Source organism: Lepisma saccharinum, chromosome 1 (assembly GCF_977018435.1).
Source record: "Lepisma saccharinum chromosome 1, izLepSacc3.1, whole genome shotgun sequence".
NCBI lineage: Eukaryota > Metazoa > Arthropoda > Insecta > Zygentoma > Lepismatidae > Lepisma > Lepisma saccharinum.
In genome coordinates, this window is record NC_139229.1 from 188,999,533 (window position 1) to 189,015,789 (window position 16,257).

Consider the following 16,257-nt stretch of genomic DNA (forward strand, 5'->3'; position numbering starts at 1 on the left):
ATGTTCATCGTGTCATCAAATCTATCGCAAACTTCCCTTCCTTTTTTTTAACCTTTTCTATAGTTACATAAATATAGACCATTCACATCATCCAATTGTACAGTTTAGAAGCTGGCATGCAAGGTTACCACAGTCAATCGGGCGATACGAATTGAGAAATCAAAAGCTTAATTTCTTCTGTTCATTCAACTGTAACATTCGAAGACTTGCTGTTACTAAATCTTTGATCGCGTTAATTTAGACATTGACAGAACATCGACAGCATTTACTATTTTATGGTAAAAACTCATAAAGGAAGAAAAAGTATGCAAAGTGCTTAAATAATGTTCAAATTGAGTAATGTTAAGCTAAAATTAATGTTATATATATTTATTTTGTATCATAGTTATCCTCTATGAACTTTTTTTCGGAAATCAAATAACAAGTTATTACACAAAGTGTGCCCTCTTAGACATTTTACAAAAAGAAAAGTGTTGCTATAAATATTTTGTCTCCTCTTCTGCAGGGCGCACTTACAATGACCTGAACCAGTATCCAGTTTTTCCTTGGATTCTCACAAATTATGAAGCTAAGGAATTGGATCTTAGTCTTCCTAGCAACTATCGGGACCTATCAAAGGTAAGACCGTCTCTAATTTATATAGATGTAAATGTTAAAATCAAAAAGTAATAAGACTAAAATATTAAGTTTGGTAAACTTTTATGATAATCATCGTGAACAGTGAAAATGTGATTGAGAGGTAAATTTGATATGGAATTATATTTTGTCCCTCCAATATTGTCACACTATTTTTGATATAACCTGTTTGTTCTTGCAGCCGATTGGTGCATTGAACCCAAGCCGTCGAGCGTACTTCGAGGAACGATACAACAGCTGGGAACACGAAAGCATTCCGCCATTTCATTATGGAACGCATTACTCCACTTCAGCCTTTGTCCTCAATTGGCTCATCCGAGTGGTAGGTGCATTTTATATTACTCGTCTTCAATAATCTACCTGTATGCAGCTAATATTTAACCTCTTGTATTTATATCTCAGGCTGTAGCATATCTAGAATTTCATAAAGAAATGATTTGTTTTTCTGCTGGTCAGAGATAGTAAATATAGCTTCCATGTACACCGTGCACTTTTTTTATTTACGAAAGAAGGCAATTATCATTTCTCCAAGTACAGGAGAAATAATATATCAAATCGGAGGGGGAAAACCTGGTAATACTAAAATAAGGTAAACCTATACGATCAAATGGCAAGAGCGCTGAATCAATTTGACTCATCCATGAACCACAACAGTTACAACTGAATGTAAATCACGCAGCTTATCAACGAAACAGACACGATGAAAATGTCAATATTCGTTCGACATTCTATATCAGTTATATCGTAAGTAATTGTCAGTTACGAAAAACATACATTTTCCAACAGTTTACAATGCTCTTCCCAATGCCATTCAGAAAATTACTTCTTTTGAATTGTATATACTGTCGCCGTGAAATGAAACACTTCTGGTTCGGTTCTTGCCTGTTTGGTCTCACGTTGCAGTGTTTCGAATACCCAGTTAGTCTGTGTATATAGATTTCACTGCGAATTTTAAATCATTTTATGTGTTCCGGTTGCCAAAATGTATGTAGAATTGTTATGTGTGTGTATATTCAAAGATACCCAAATATATTATGAAGATACATTTGTCGGACATGATATTTATTCTCTTGCTTATTTTCCAGGAACCGTTTACCAGTATGTTCTTGGCACTTCAGGGAGGAAAGTTCGACCACCCAAACAGGTTATTTTCTTCAGTAGCCTTATCATGGAAAAACTGCCAAAGGGATACTTCTGATGTCAAGGTATGTAGTACATAAGTGTGCTTTCTTTTAATATGAAATCGGTATTGTAAGTTAAGGGAAAGTTAATTGCAATAGGGATATTAATAATAAAAGTAAGGCACTCCAATGCATTAAATGTTTCCTCAATATTTGTACACAATATACTTGTACATGTAGAAAAAGAATTGTTGATTTTATACTTACTGTTGATATTCCCCAGTCTCTTTTTCATAGAAGTTTGCTTTTTATGTGCTCTCGTATATATTTCATTGCCCATTATCATTTGCATCATAATTAACTTTTTGTGCTAGCATAAGCCATTTTAAACACAACAAATATTGATTTTCATAGAAAAAATATGGTTGTATTCAGCCCAATGGAGTGCATTCCCTTGGTTATAGGTTAGTCTTTTCAATACATATATTATAAACTACTTATCTCTTGACGAATATTTTAGAGTGCATTGAAAATCGGATCTCAAATAGTGATTGATTTCGTTTATTTTACTTCGCTTTTCTGCCAATGGTGATGATATGATGAAATTATGAATGGACACTCGTAAAGAACACTCATACTCAGGTCGGGATTTGAACCCGGGGCCCCTGGCGTCGTCGCGCGCTCTGCAAACCACTCCGACACGAAGGTTAATGAATCTCAAATAAGGAATCAATCTCCTATAGAAAGGATACTATCATAAAAGTATGGCCTTTTATTTCCCAATTGTACTAACTAATAATGCTTTGCCTTTCTTTGTTTTCAGGAGCTCATCCCAGAATTCTATTTCCTGCCAGAAATGCTTGTGAATTCCAACCGGTACAAGCTTGGTCAACAAGAAGATGCTGGTCCTGTAGATGACGTTGACTTGCCTCCTTGGGCATCGTCGCCAGAGGAATTCATTCGCATCAATAGAATGGTAGGTTCAACCGTTTTCTTCATGGCGTGTCCAATGCAAATTTTATTTGTGAGCAATTATTACCAATCCTTGAGTCTAGAAACTTCCTATCGATGAACATCAAAAGAACCAAAAAAAGAAGAAGAAAAAGAGGAATGTACTGTATTTGTTCTGTTATTTCAGCTTGCGTGATGGTTATACACGCATTTCTTTGTATTAAAATGGAAAATTGACCAATTTTCAACACTAAATGCCTTCATTGTATCTTTTCTGGAGTTTTTTTAACTTCCTAAATAAAGTACTTCACCATTGCAGGTATTTAATCGTGGTGAGTCGATTACATTAGGTACGATGTAAGTACTAGTAACTGGTAAATAAGTTTTACTGTGGATTCTAGTGGTGACAGGTGAGTGGAGAAGGTTACACAATTTAGAACTACATAATTTGTATTCATGTCCAGATATTATTAGAATAATTAAATCAAGAAGACTTAGGTGGGCAGGCCATGTGGCACGAATGGGAGAGGAAAGAGGAGTTTACAGGATTCTTGTTGGGAAACCAGATGGTAAGAGACCTGTAGGAAGACCAAGACGAAGATGGAGGGACAACGTTGAGATGGACCTAAAGGAAATCGGTAGGGATGGAAAAGAGTATATAGATCTTGCTCAAGATAGGGACAGATGGAAGGCCTGTGTTGCTGCAGCCATGAACCTTCGGGTTTAAAAAGGCTAGAGAGTTAGTTAGTTAGTTTAGTGGATTCTAGTAAAACACAATTCAGTGTAGATAGATCTGCAAAGACAATTAGACGTAGAGTACGTCAATTGGATGATTTGCTTTCTAAATGTATTACTTTTTTTCCAACCACACACTGGGCATGAATAAGCTAATAAGAATCGGACCCACAGTTTGATGTTGGATCCAAGCAACTATCCAATCCAATCGTTCAGGAGTAGAACCTGCAAACACTTGTCTTAATCAGTCGTGTCGAAGAGAGCAAATTTCATAATAGGATCTTAACGTTGGTGTCGATTGGAAGAAATTTATTGTAATGTAATAATATTATAATATCAAAAGTGTTTTTTTTAGTTGGCTTAGGTTGATATAAATTTTGTTGTCTCAGAAGAGAGAATCCATTCCTGAAACACAATTTGCACATAATGTTTAATGTTTGTAACAATAACTGTTAATATATTTGCCATGCTCTTTCATTACAAATAACCATGTTTACTAGGAAACTTTTCCTACTACAATGTTTGCCTCTTTTCTTTCTTTCCCAGGCGTTGGAATCAGAGTTTGTTTCGTGCCAGCTTCATCAATGGATCGATCTCATCTTTGGCTACAAGCAGAGAGGTGAGTGTTTATTATTAAATAATAATAATAATCCATTATTATATAGCGTTAATTTACAGACTTACGAACATCATTGTGGTGATCTGTAATTATTATAAGAAAGAGGAATCTCGGGTAATGTGATCTTTATTCCAAAGGAACTTCCTCGAATATATGATGACATCTCTCAATGCAGGTCATGGAATAAATTTGTTTTGACCGTGAATGAGTCTTGCCAGTGCTCGAAATGGAAATTCCTATATTTTGGGGGCGGGAGGGTGGGGGTGAATGCTTGGTTGAGTTTGAGCACGAGCTTGTATGATTCAGTATGTAGTCAATGAAACAAATTATTCTATCTGGGGAAGATGCTTCACTCAGATTTTCCTAACAGGGGAAAGCATCTTCTCCCGCCCCCACTTGGAGTACCCAGTCCTGCAATGTTTCATTGACAAATACAGTCTCTTCATTTGGATATTGTGCCGGTCGAACGCGTGCTCTCTCAGTAGCAGCTGAAAACACGACACTTGTCGGCGAAATCGGATGTGCGCAACCCATCGTACACATGTAAAAATATTTCATACTGCAAGAGACCACATACTTTGTCACAGAAGATGGAAATGTTGTTCTTGTACTGCCACACATTTTTCACATCTTGTGAGAAAGTTCACGTAACCATCGCTTCCTTACACTTCTCTACGAGTTTGTTTTCACATAAGAATCGTACTTAAAAATTGTTTGTTCTAAAGTGTACTTACGTTGCGGAATTACTACAGTACTAATAACACTTATCGACACTCAATACTTATCGGTCCTTTCCAAAGTGCAAGGAAGCGAATTTAAATCTTTCTACAACACAACACATCCGCCCATATGAAAGCGAATACTGACATTCACGGCAGAGAGAGAGAGGTGCCATGTTCTGACGACATGGATCAGTTCTCGATAACATGTTGTTGATGAGTTATATCTCTATTGCAGTGTTCCGTAGTTTGCTTTATCGACTTGACGAAACCTCGGTTTGGAAAGCTACCTAATGCGTTATGCGCATGAGTTGAAGGGATACGTACATCCGACTTCCCCGGCAAGCGCTACTTACAGCCGCTATATGGGCACGCGTTCGAGCGGCACAGAAACCAGATGAAGACACTGTATAAACCCAGGAGAAACTAACTCGCGATGATACCGCATGGAAGTAGAAAAGGAATAATAGTAAATTAAGTAATTGAAATGTGAAATAGTATTCCAATGGGAATTTGTTTTAGAAGATTCGAAATTGAAAGTTTTCCCTTCAGGAAGGTGTGCAAAAACACCCCCTGACTCGAGGAGAAAATTTACTTTCGATCCTGAAAATAATTTATTACTCGTAATTTGTTTGTGCAAACACCCTGACGTAACTAGTTTCTCGTACAGTCATCCACAATAAAAGTGGGACCCTTAGACCCCTAAATACTCTCTTCCCTGTATGTGTTACGTGTGCTGGCGGTTGAACACTTGCTATTTAAAAAATCGCTCATCGCCCGGGAGCTAGGCAATACACATTACACCATATAGAGAAGAGAGTATTTCAAGATCTCGATGTCTCCATTTTCTTGCGGGTGACTGGACATGATCGCAACCTTCCAATGTCTATCAGCACTGTTCACAATACGAATAGAACCAAAGAAAACTTCCGAAAGGAAAAGAAAATTATCATTGAGGTTCAAGGGACTTTACTTTCCCAAAATCAAATGCCAATGGTATGGTCCCGCAATTTCTACCTACTCCCGCATCCCCATTGTAAAAGAAAATTCTCTCCCCCGTTTCGTGTCGAACCCCCTTCTAAGTTACCTAGACAGGCAACTGTGGCAGAATAAAGATTCTGAAATGAATGGGAGTCACTTGGGGGATCTGGAAAACTGAGTCTGTTTTTCGATGTTTCCCAAAAGGTCGCATTTTCCTGTTTGGCCCCCAGGGTCCTGAAATTCTACGCCGCTTTTGTGCGGAAGCCGCCGATCTCTGGACTGCATCATCCTCCCCCTCCTGGACGTAGCCGGAAATCCTCCGTAACCATGGAGACGGGCGTCTGCGACTAATGGAGCCGGGCGTCTGAGGGGACAGCGAGGAGTGTTGCTGGCCAACCGGCGTGAAAGTCTCCTCGCCGATTATGTCCACTCGGCTCTTTGTTGGAGGTGTTGAAAGCTCCCTGGTTTGTTTCCAAAGACTCATGCTCGTCTCCGGTAGCCCTGTGGCAGACGTCTTATAATGTAGGGCTCGATTTCCGATGGGAGTCTCAGATTTCAATGGTTGGGAAGCTGAAAACTTTGTTTACTAAGTAATTCCACAATATTCTTCCGGACTCCTATTTCATGACAGTTGAGGTTTCCCAAAGAGTAGGGAGATCCGAAATGTCGAGATATCTAAAAGAGTTGGGATCCCAACAGCAGGAATTTCTTTATTATCTATATTTCGGGAGTTTTCCCTCGATCCTGGTTGCTAAGATTCGGTATCTCACACCGCTGTTTTTTTTTTTTTTTTTGGTATAGAGTCCAGCCACAATTTTGTTATCGTTTCCTGTCAAAAAAAACTCGTGTCGTCTCAAATTTAAAGTTAAATTAGTGTAAAATTAATAACTTCACCCTGAGAAGTCTGGTTAAATATAATCTTGGAGAGATATAAACTTTAGTTGAGAGGAAGAATTCGACATGGTTTCTTCTGAACGTGCTGGAATCTCGATTGGTTAACATTGGTGCGGTTCTCGACAATGTTAGCTGTTACATTCCTCCTCTACATTTAGCAAATGTCCCTTCGCTCCTGTAGTCGGGATCTTAGACTCGACCCTGGATCCACTCTGAGGATCATGGAAACAGGAAACTCGAACACAGCTGCTTCAGTATACAAACCAGTTTATTGCAGTAGACCAGCTTACATCCATTGGATACTGAGATAGTTCCACGTGGACTCAGAAAACTGGGTTCTCAAATAATTAGTTAGGACTCGGCTAGCGATTCCAGCCGAAATGATTCTAATACTATAGAGTTCCAGATACTGGAAGCACCTTATGACATATTTAATTTAGATCAACAGTAATTATTTGATTATCAATTCATTGCATAGTACAAAATGAGGTCATATACATTTCTTTCTTTTGCTTTCTTTATGTAAAAAAAAAAGTTTCCAATGCGCACGCAATGTCGATAAAAGAATCGAACATCACTTTCTCTGCCACATGAAAATTCCCAGCTAACAAAATACCAAACCACATGCTGCAACTTCACAGATTTAGAATAAATGTACAGGGCAATTACATAGCATTTGTAGAGTATGTTTAAGTCTGACAGAATCAAACTGTTTATGCTAACGGTTTTAAAATCGATATTTTTAAAGCACATTTTAAAGGATCATTTCATTTTTCTTCCTAATTACTTATTTTAGGGAAGAAACTTGCATTTGAGAGGGAAGTGGGGTGTCGCAATGTTTCAAAACCGGAGCTTCCTCTGTTTTGGGTAGACCAATTTAACTTCTAAATATCGTTTATGATACAAGAGATGCCTGCATTTGTAGATAAGTCGAGGCGGATATCTGCTGAGAGCATTTATTAACCGAGACAAGAACGAGACGAGCGACGAGACTAATCTAGACCCCTTCGAGACTTTCGTCCTGGTAGGAACAAACATTTAGCATGATAAAGCATTGGTGTCCATCAACATCGATTTTCACTTCCATGCATTCAGTCTCTACCGCGTTTCTCTTTGTTCATACGCTCTTGCATATAATTGGCTTGCTTTAGGATCCAATTCTTAAACCTTATGTCAATTACTCCTCCAAGACATTACACCGAGTTTACGTAAAATTCATCATAAATTCGTCAATAAACATGGAGCATTTGAGTAAATTGTAGATCAGTTTGTGATTTCAGTAAAATTGTATTTTGTAACTGTAGTTACTGAAATATTATATCATTGATTACTGTTATCAAATTTTTAAAAAAACTCTTACACACGTCGACGTTTTTGGTTGAAACACCATTTATTATGGTGTTTTAACTTGAAAATTAAAAATAAATTGAAGCCCCCCCCCTTTTGGTTTCCATGCCAGATGCTTTATTTAATATGCAAAGATTTAACACCGATGACATATGGATTAAAGGAAGCGTTATGTTAATTAAATATCGAGGATTCGATATCCCTGATCATAGCCCTGCCAATGGTGTCCCAGGAGAACATTTTATTTAGAAAGTCGATATCACAAACAGACCGAAAGCAAGCACAAAAGAAATGTTTTAAAGCAAATGACCGAAGACCAATGGTGCTGAAAGATGTCTCCGAAAGGAAACTAGGATGCACGTGCAGGGCATGGCAAGAGAGCAACCGACGACAAGAAATCCAAAGCGGCAATAAATTCACCTCCTAAGCAGGTCTTGTGTAACCTTCCTTCGGATTGTTCCTCTTGCAAGGAGCGAGGTGATTTGTAAGTGTGAGGAAGATTTTTCCCGCGCGATTCGCTCTTTACTCTTTTTTTCATTCCATTGTTGCCAACTTTTATCAATTTTAAGACGCGAAGATACAGAAACCGTAATGACCCTCTCTCCAGTTCGGTAAAAGCCCTTGTTTAGTTTCCGAAATTGATATGAGGTGGAGCTAGATGCGGTGACCGTCTGACTGCCGCGAGGGGTAAGCAGGTTCCTGCAAAGCGGTTCTGGGAATCACTCGTCCTCTAACAAGTGTATATTACTTGCGAGTGGAGGGGCAATAGCGGCCGCAACATGTGACCGATATCGTGAATGTGCGGAGCCATATCTTAACATCTCCTATCGAGACGAGTACTAGATAAGACTTAACGAGACCGAGATCGAGACTTGCTATTCAAGAATCTTGTCACATGCACCTCTCAGTCGCCTTGTAATCAAGGGGTCCCGGGTTCGATACCCGGTGGAGGCACATAGTGGTTCGGATCCCACTTTAAACTGTAGGTCCAGTCCCGATTAGCCATACTGTGCATAAAGTGAACTTAAAACACAAAAGCAACATCAACTTCTCAGTCAAGTAGTAGTGTAAGGTACATAATAATTTGTTCTGTACTCTGTCCCGGGAATCTGTGGAGCAAGGCCGCGCATAACGGTAAAGAAGGGAGTGGGAGGAGAGAAGCAGTACGCGCTGCTAGGCATTTTTCTCTTCATGCACTCACTTTCCCTCTCACACATTCATTGGTCGAGCCCCCTCACGTCACCACTTGCGCAGAGACTTATTTTTGTTCTCTTGCCCCAGAGATTCCCGGGAGAGAGTATATATCATTTATTATATAACTTATTCAGACCTTTCTTTTATTTCGAAACTTGAGTTTAGATCGAGGCTCAAAAAAGAACGAGACAGAATTCCTAATTCCCAACAAGACGCACAGAAATAAATTCGAAAATAAGAAACAGAATTGAATAACAATGTAATGCACAGAGATGAAATAGCTAATGCAGTGGTTCTCAAACTGTGGTACGCGTACCCTCATGGGTACATTAACGACTTGAAGGGGTACGCGATCAGCTCGGAAGAGAAATGTCGAGAATACCCACACGACAACATTTTTGCTGCAGGTCTGTACAGCAGACTTCATACACTCAACAGGAAAATGAGGCTGATTTTGTCACCGACACCCTTATCTTTCTTTCATATGTTTTGTAATAAAATACCCGTTCGAAATCTGTATAATAGACTAAATTTGGAGCCAAATCTCCTCTTGAAAGTTTCAAGTGCACAACCAGATATCAAGAAACTGTGTAAGGCTATGCAGGTACATCATTCTAACTAGAAACTCTGAGGATTTCAATTAAAAACTCCAAAATTGTGTTCACGATTTGTTTACAAACTTGTTTTTGTTCTTTACTTTTTTTTTCAATAACTGGGAAAGTACATGAAAATGAAGGGTTTTTTTATGTATACTTCTTAGCATACACGTGTTTCAATTATTTTTTTTGTAAATAATTAAAAAGATTGTAAACCTAGGAACACCCCATAAAATAATAAATGCAGGTTTCTAATGTTTCTTGTTTACCATCTTTTCATTTCTGCCATTTTGCTCTATTGCAGAAACACGCCTGCAACATATCAAAAACTCGCCACCAATCAGGCAGCCAAAACAATTCCACAAAACCCACTATTCGGAGAAAACCTATGGTGGGGGTTCACTAGACGTTTAGTTACGACTAAGGAGTACAATTAGAAAAAAAGTTTGAGAACCGCTGAGCTAATGGAACTCAAGAATGCAGTTCTCTTCAGACTAATGTTCCTTTTATTTCAAAACTTACACGCAATTGAAATCTAAACGATTTTCCAAAATTAGAACTGCATTAAAAAAAAAAAAAAAATACGCATTGCTTGTCAAGTTAGCATCACTGTTGGAGTGGTGAGTGCACGCTTGCATAGCGTACGATTTCTGCTCGCACACACGCATTATTTGTCATCCTCCTCGAGTCCCGTTCTGTCCCAACAATCGGCCAGCTTAGAGTGCGTTGGAAGCGACGTAAGAATCCAGTCGCCATTGTTGGCCCTTATCAGGGGTTTCGATCTGTCTTCTATAAATCTCTGTCAACGATTTTTTTTCCTGTTGCCTGGACACAGAAAGAGAATACGCTACATATCGTCCACTTTACTACCTCTCTCTCTCTCCCCCCTCAGCGTAGATCTTCACATCTTATGTTCGTGTCGCGATGTTGCCGTACCTATCTCGTTGCGAGAAACGGGGAACTCACCAGTCGTAATGGTCGTACAACCAGCAGCCAAAGTTGTTTATACATGCAAATGTAATGAGTACTACTCGAGTCGCTGCATTTGAATTTTTGATCGTAACGGGTAAAATACATGTTGGTGAGGGTTAGTCTACCTGCTTCACTGACGTACGCAGATGGAGCTGATGGGGCTACACCCCCCCTCGAATCAAAAGTTTCAAATGGAAGCAATAAACAACTCGGGAAAACCAAAGTGCCCCCCCTTAAAATAACCCCGTATTCATTTTCGTTTTTGAACAACTTTTAAAATGAAGGTTAAAAATAGTAATTACGAAATATTTTATATTGTATCCCCTTTCCCCCAAACAGTAGCAGCTACGCAGTTAGTGACCTGTTACAAGAATTTCTGAGCTCACCCCTTTCGCTCACCTGCCGTGACAAGTGTATTTTCCGAAGTTTCGTCACGACAGATTGAAGCCCACCATCTTGAAACACGTCAAACGAATTTCCTAAAATCATAGGATAGACGGTCCCAGGAACTACTCTCCTGTGTGTATTCCATAATAATAAATAAATAATAAAAAAGCTGGTTGTGTATTTAGTCTTATACACAATGACTCACACCTAATTATAAGGTTGCACGTATTCTGGTATGATTGACTTCGTTGCTCCTAGGTGTAAAATTAATAGTTATCTACGAGTACTATATGCTAATAGCTACTGTATAAGCAAAAAATAGGTAACGAAATAGGCAGTACGAGAAACAGAAAAGAAGAAAAGTTATTTCCTGACAAATTTATATAAGCGACTAACGACATGAAACGGAAATAAGAATCGTTCGTTGCTGCTTGAAAATCGATTGTCTTCGAATAGTAATTTTAAAAACCAATAGCTACGTAATTTTGGACATTTTATCGCTACTGAAAAAAAATAAACCGATCACTTTATTGCAATATGTTCCATAGTAAACTTGCTTTCATGTTATATATTTGCTATTTTTACTAGAGACCGTATTTTAAAGGGAAAAATTTCTTATTAATGTATCCCTTTTTATATATGAATGGTACATATTGTGCTTTCATTTAAAATAATATTATAAATGGAGTGCAAAAATGTCCTTTTTCATTTCCTTTTTTTAAAGCGAAGTACAGCGAATAATCTTACCACCCGTTTCGATGAAATCTTCCTTGCAACAGCTTACCGCATTCCATAGGTCGCTGTCACTTGTACCTGGCTTCGCCATTTCACTGACTCTCAATACTGTCACACAGTTAAGTTAAAACTATTCTAAAAAACTTCACAAGAAAGGTCTAAATCTAGCAGATAAGTACACTTTCAACCCAACAGGGGTGCCGCTTACAATGCGTTTGTTGCTGCGTAGGCCCACATCGCATTGTTTCAACAATCGCTGCAGCTTACTCCCAACACTCAAGGAGGGAAGGGTGTAAAGGTGCTTGTTTTTTCTTCTAAACCGCACCAAATAGACAATTGTTGAATGTTTTCTTCAGGGAAAAGCTGTCCTACAAAATATTTGATATCTTGTCAATAAAGGTACCAAGGGATATGTTTTTAAAAGGGGGGGGGAGGAATGTGGGCTGAAAAACTAGTCAATAAAGGGACAAAAAAGGAAAATGTTTTTAAAATGGGGGAAAAGGGAATGTGGGCTGAAAAAGGGGAAAAAATGGGAAATCAAAACGATGTAATCTTGTTGGTGGAATATAATTATCAACACTGTTGTTATTTATTCCATGATCCGTGTTGAAAAATAAAAAAGGACTTCCCTTTAAAATCAGGTCTAATTATTACTATTGAAGGGGTGCTGACCTGAAATGAAGGGGTGCCACTGGCGTAACCTAGCTGCCATAGAAATATAATTCGCTAATTTTGCGACACTTATATAGCGTTGTAAAAATATTTGTCCCGATTGGAGACCAGTATTCTGTTTTAGAGGAAATAAATTATTTGAAATAAAACGTAAGGGTTTACATGGCACTGATTTCAGTAAAGCTATACAATAAGTCAAAGAGATTCTCTACTTTTTTTAAAAAAAGAATCGTGTGTAATCTGTTCCTCAAATGGGCTTGTGATATGATATTTCTCTTAAAATTTTATGGTCATATGAAGAAAAGGTTGCTAGAAGGAGCTGAGAATTTTTTTTTCAGAAGTATGTTGTTGGCGATCGGTAATGTAATCTTTTTGAAAATTAAAGTTCCCATGACTGTTGTGAACTGAATAGAAACTAACTGTATCGAAAGCTTTCGCTGTTTCAAAGTCGAGCAGCAAGGGCATGCATATATCATCGAGAGTATATTGCCATAACATACGGTCCTTCCGACGATGGTGCTAAATTCAAATTCTCCCAGATGAAAGCAGGATAGCTTCGGGGCATGTGTCGCCATCTCTGAAAAGCGGCCGGAACTACCAACGGCAGGCATCGATTTATTAGGTGCTGCGTGGGGTCTGGCGGAGGCGCCTTTTCTCGGAGACATAATAATTAGAACCTCGACTCGCGTGCGATAATCCACACCAGATTGTGGCGTCCCGAGGCTCTGCCCCATTATGCGAGGACGCTTCGGTTGCCCTGTCTACCCAAAAAACACAAGGGACGGATCACAAAACGTGGTTTGCATTAGTTGTCAACGCTAGGGAGATGGGTCGTTTCCTGTTGCTATTAGCTGGTGGCGTTTTTGCACCCTTTCTTCTAGGAGAACCAAATGAATATCTACTTTCTAAACAGTTGTTTTAATTTTCAAATACTGTCGAAATAATTATAAACATGGGGTTACCAAGGAGATAATGCTCAAGAGAGTCGGCATCGAGACGTTAACGAGATCGATGTTTTAAAAATCGATACAAGATCGAGACTCTCGTTGTGTTCATATGGTGCGAGTTCACGTGCGAGCTGGAAGCACATGAACTCGCACTAGCATTTTACAAATTTCTCTTCTGCTGGAGAGAGCGGTCTTGATTTTTGTTAGCAGCTTTCCTGGGCCCCTGTGGTCATGCTCGCACGTGCAATTAACGAGGCAAATTTAGTTCACGTGCGTGTCGGCGTGAGCGTAAAGCTCTACGAAGCCAGAAGTCCCAGATTTGAACCCTGGGTGAGGCACGAATATGTCATTGTGTCTGTCCCATCGTCAATTTAGCCGACCTGCGTGCCGGAGTGGTTAGCATAGTCTCCAGGGGTTCCGGGTTCGAATTCAGGCCTGGGTGTTCTTTGTGACTGCCACTTCGTCAAATTCATTACCAATCCTCATCTTCGCCATTACCCAAAAGTGGGAAGAAAGTGAAGTAAAATAATCCAAATCAATCAAAACCATCATCGGTTTAATCTGTTCGTCATTCATCCCCATCGTCGCAATTAACTCAGGAAGTGGAAAAGTGACAGAAGTGGGAGGAGATCAATGACTAGTCCGGTATGTCAAGTGACTTGATAAATGAAAATGACTCTATTCGAAATTACAAATTGAACATATGAAACTATTCGTATTTTCTATGAGAATTGATAAGTACTGATAAGGCACACAACAAAACATCAAATAAGAACTAGAATGATGGTTTTGCCTATTTGCCATTATGTCTTTGCAATAAAGCATAGGCTTCAAACAACAGCAAACTAATTCTAAACAGAAAATAACTATCTGTTTATTCTTTATCAAAAATTATCAACTCTTGATCATGGCCTACCTACAATGTAAACATAATACGAGAGTCATTCCCAAACAGGTTGATTGATAGCGTTCATTTTAGTTCGCTTTTCTGCTACTTGTGGTTAATCGCGAAGATGAGGATGAGTGATGATATGATAAAACTACACTCACAAAAGAACACCCATTCCAAGGCTGGATTTCGAACTCGGGACCCCTGACTCTGTGTTAATCACTCAGCCTCGGAGACCGGCATTTCCCAAATAGACTTGTCTCCTATATGTCAAATAACTTTTGTCTTACACTACATGTTGTACAGGATCTCACTACATGTTGTATATCAGGATCTAGTATATTCTAGACTAAATAAGCTATCTGCGAGGCCCGAAGCCCAGAGTCTAGAATATGGAAGAAAAATCGAACACAAAATGTGCGTAAATTGTTCATTTGAATAAGAACCTGATGGTGCTTTTGGGTTTGGCAACATGATTTTCCTGTTAAATATAGATCCCCTACATTTTATTCCTGCGTTTGATTGACGTTTCCGTTGTCAACAGAAATAAAATAATAATTATAATAAAATAATTATGATTGCTGAATTCAATTTTTAAAACGAGAATTGGACACACTTAAGTGTGTGTCTCACAGTATTGTGATATAGCCCACATCTTGAGCTCAGCATACGTCACTGCATGTATATGTATGAGTATGTGTGTATCTGTGTATTTTGTATTCGGGAGGTCCTGATGACTCGTCGAATCCGTTCCTGGGTGCGAGATTTCCATGAAGAAAGAGAAAAAGTTAAATGTGACAGCTGTTCAGGGGACACGCAGAGAAATAACGTGTCCTAGACGTTCCCTGCCGGAGAAGACGACGAGATGAAATGTAGCTTTTGGGTTGCTTGTGGAAGGAGGGGGCGCCTGCCACGGAGAGGGAGACCACGGGAAGTGCAGAAAGGTCGACAGAACTTCATTAGGAGGCAATTAGCAAACGGTTTCTTCCGGCCCAGACCACCCGATTCTGCTGCCTCTTATTTGCCGTTCCATCCCCCCCCTACCTTTCTTTGTGGTTGCAGAATGATGGACAGGCAAGCGTGGACCCCCCTGCTTACGGAGGCCGTAATTTTTATCAAATTGCCCGTTGTTTTGGTCCCCTCGTGTGTACGGTGTGGTAGAAATAAATGAACGAGGTTCTCGGAAAGGAACTAAGCAGATACGTTCTGCTTATGCAAATGAGCCTTGCGGTGAAGAAGTCGAGTGTCATCGGAAACCCCTGCTAATGACGGTGTTATAATGAAGACGATCTGCCGTGGAAGCTACCCTCGACAGATATGGAATCTAATTACGGAAACAAAACCGAAATCAGCCGGTCCCTGTGGGGGAGTGGTTAGTACAGTCGCTACGCCAAAAGTAGCAGAAAGCAACATTAATAACAAAAATCATCAAATCAAACTGAAATCAGAACGATCCTGCGTTTATAAATCGAGACGAATTCGATACTGAACATCTTCGATAGCAACTCCTCTCGTAGACTTGTAATCAAAACTTACCCAGATTCGTTTACTGGTAGAACCACATCTCATTGAGATCCCATTTAAAATATTGCATCCAAAATGGCTGACTTCAAGGAAGCAGGCATTTGGGAATCAATCTGCACTTCGTTACGGATTGTGAGGAGTGTTTCCAGACTTTTTTATTCTTCCCGTAGAACGCATAGTACGAGGCAAATAAAATCATCATATCACACACATCTTCTGGGTGAAGTCATGGTACATTTGCTTTCTCGCAAATTGTGCATGTATCCCCGTCCCTTAATTGAGTAATCCTCATATACCCTGCTCAAAAATTATATTGCTATTACCCAGAGCTATAAACT

General features: G+C 39.3%; 1 protein-coding gene across 13 annotated transcripts in view; it reads left to right on the plus strand.

Moving 5' to 3' along the window:
* rg (A kinase anchor protein rugose) overlaps window positions 1-16,257 on the plus strand; it is a 1,179,223-nt gene that overhangs the window by 1,134,000 nt on the left and 28,966 nt on the right. For all 13 annotated transcript variants that reach the window (XM_083144766.1, XM_083144776.1, XM_083109897.1 and 10 more), the window contains 5 exons: window positions 506-618; window positions 818-958; window positions 1,722-1,841; window positions 2,581-2,733; window positions 3,990-4,062. In XM_083144766.1, the coding sequence (XP_083000892.1) occupies window positions 506-618; window positions 818-958; window positions 1,722-1,841; window positions 2,581-2,733; window positions 3,990-4,062 (600 nt within the window). The remainder of the gene's footprint in view (window positions 1-505; window positions 619-817; window positions 959-1,721; window positions 1,842-2,580; window positions 2,734-3,989; window positions 4,063-16,257) is intronic.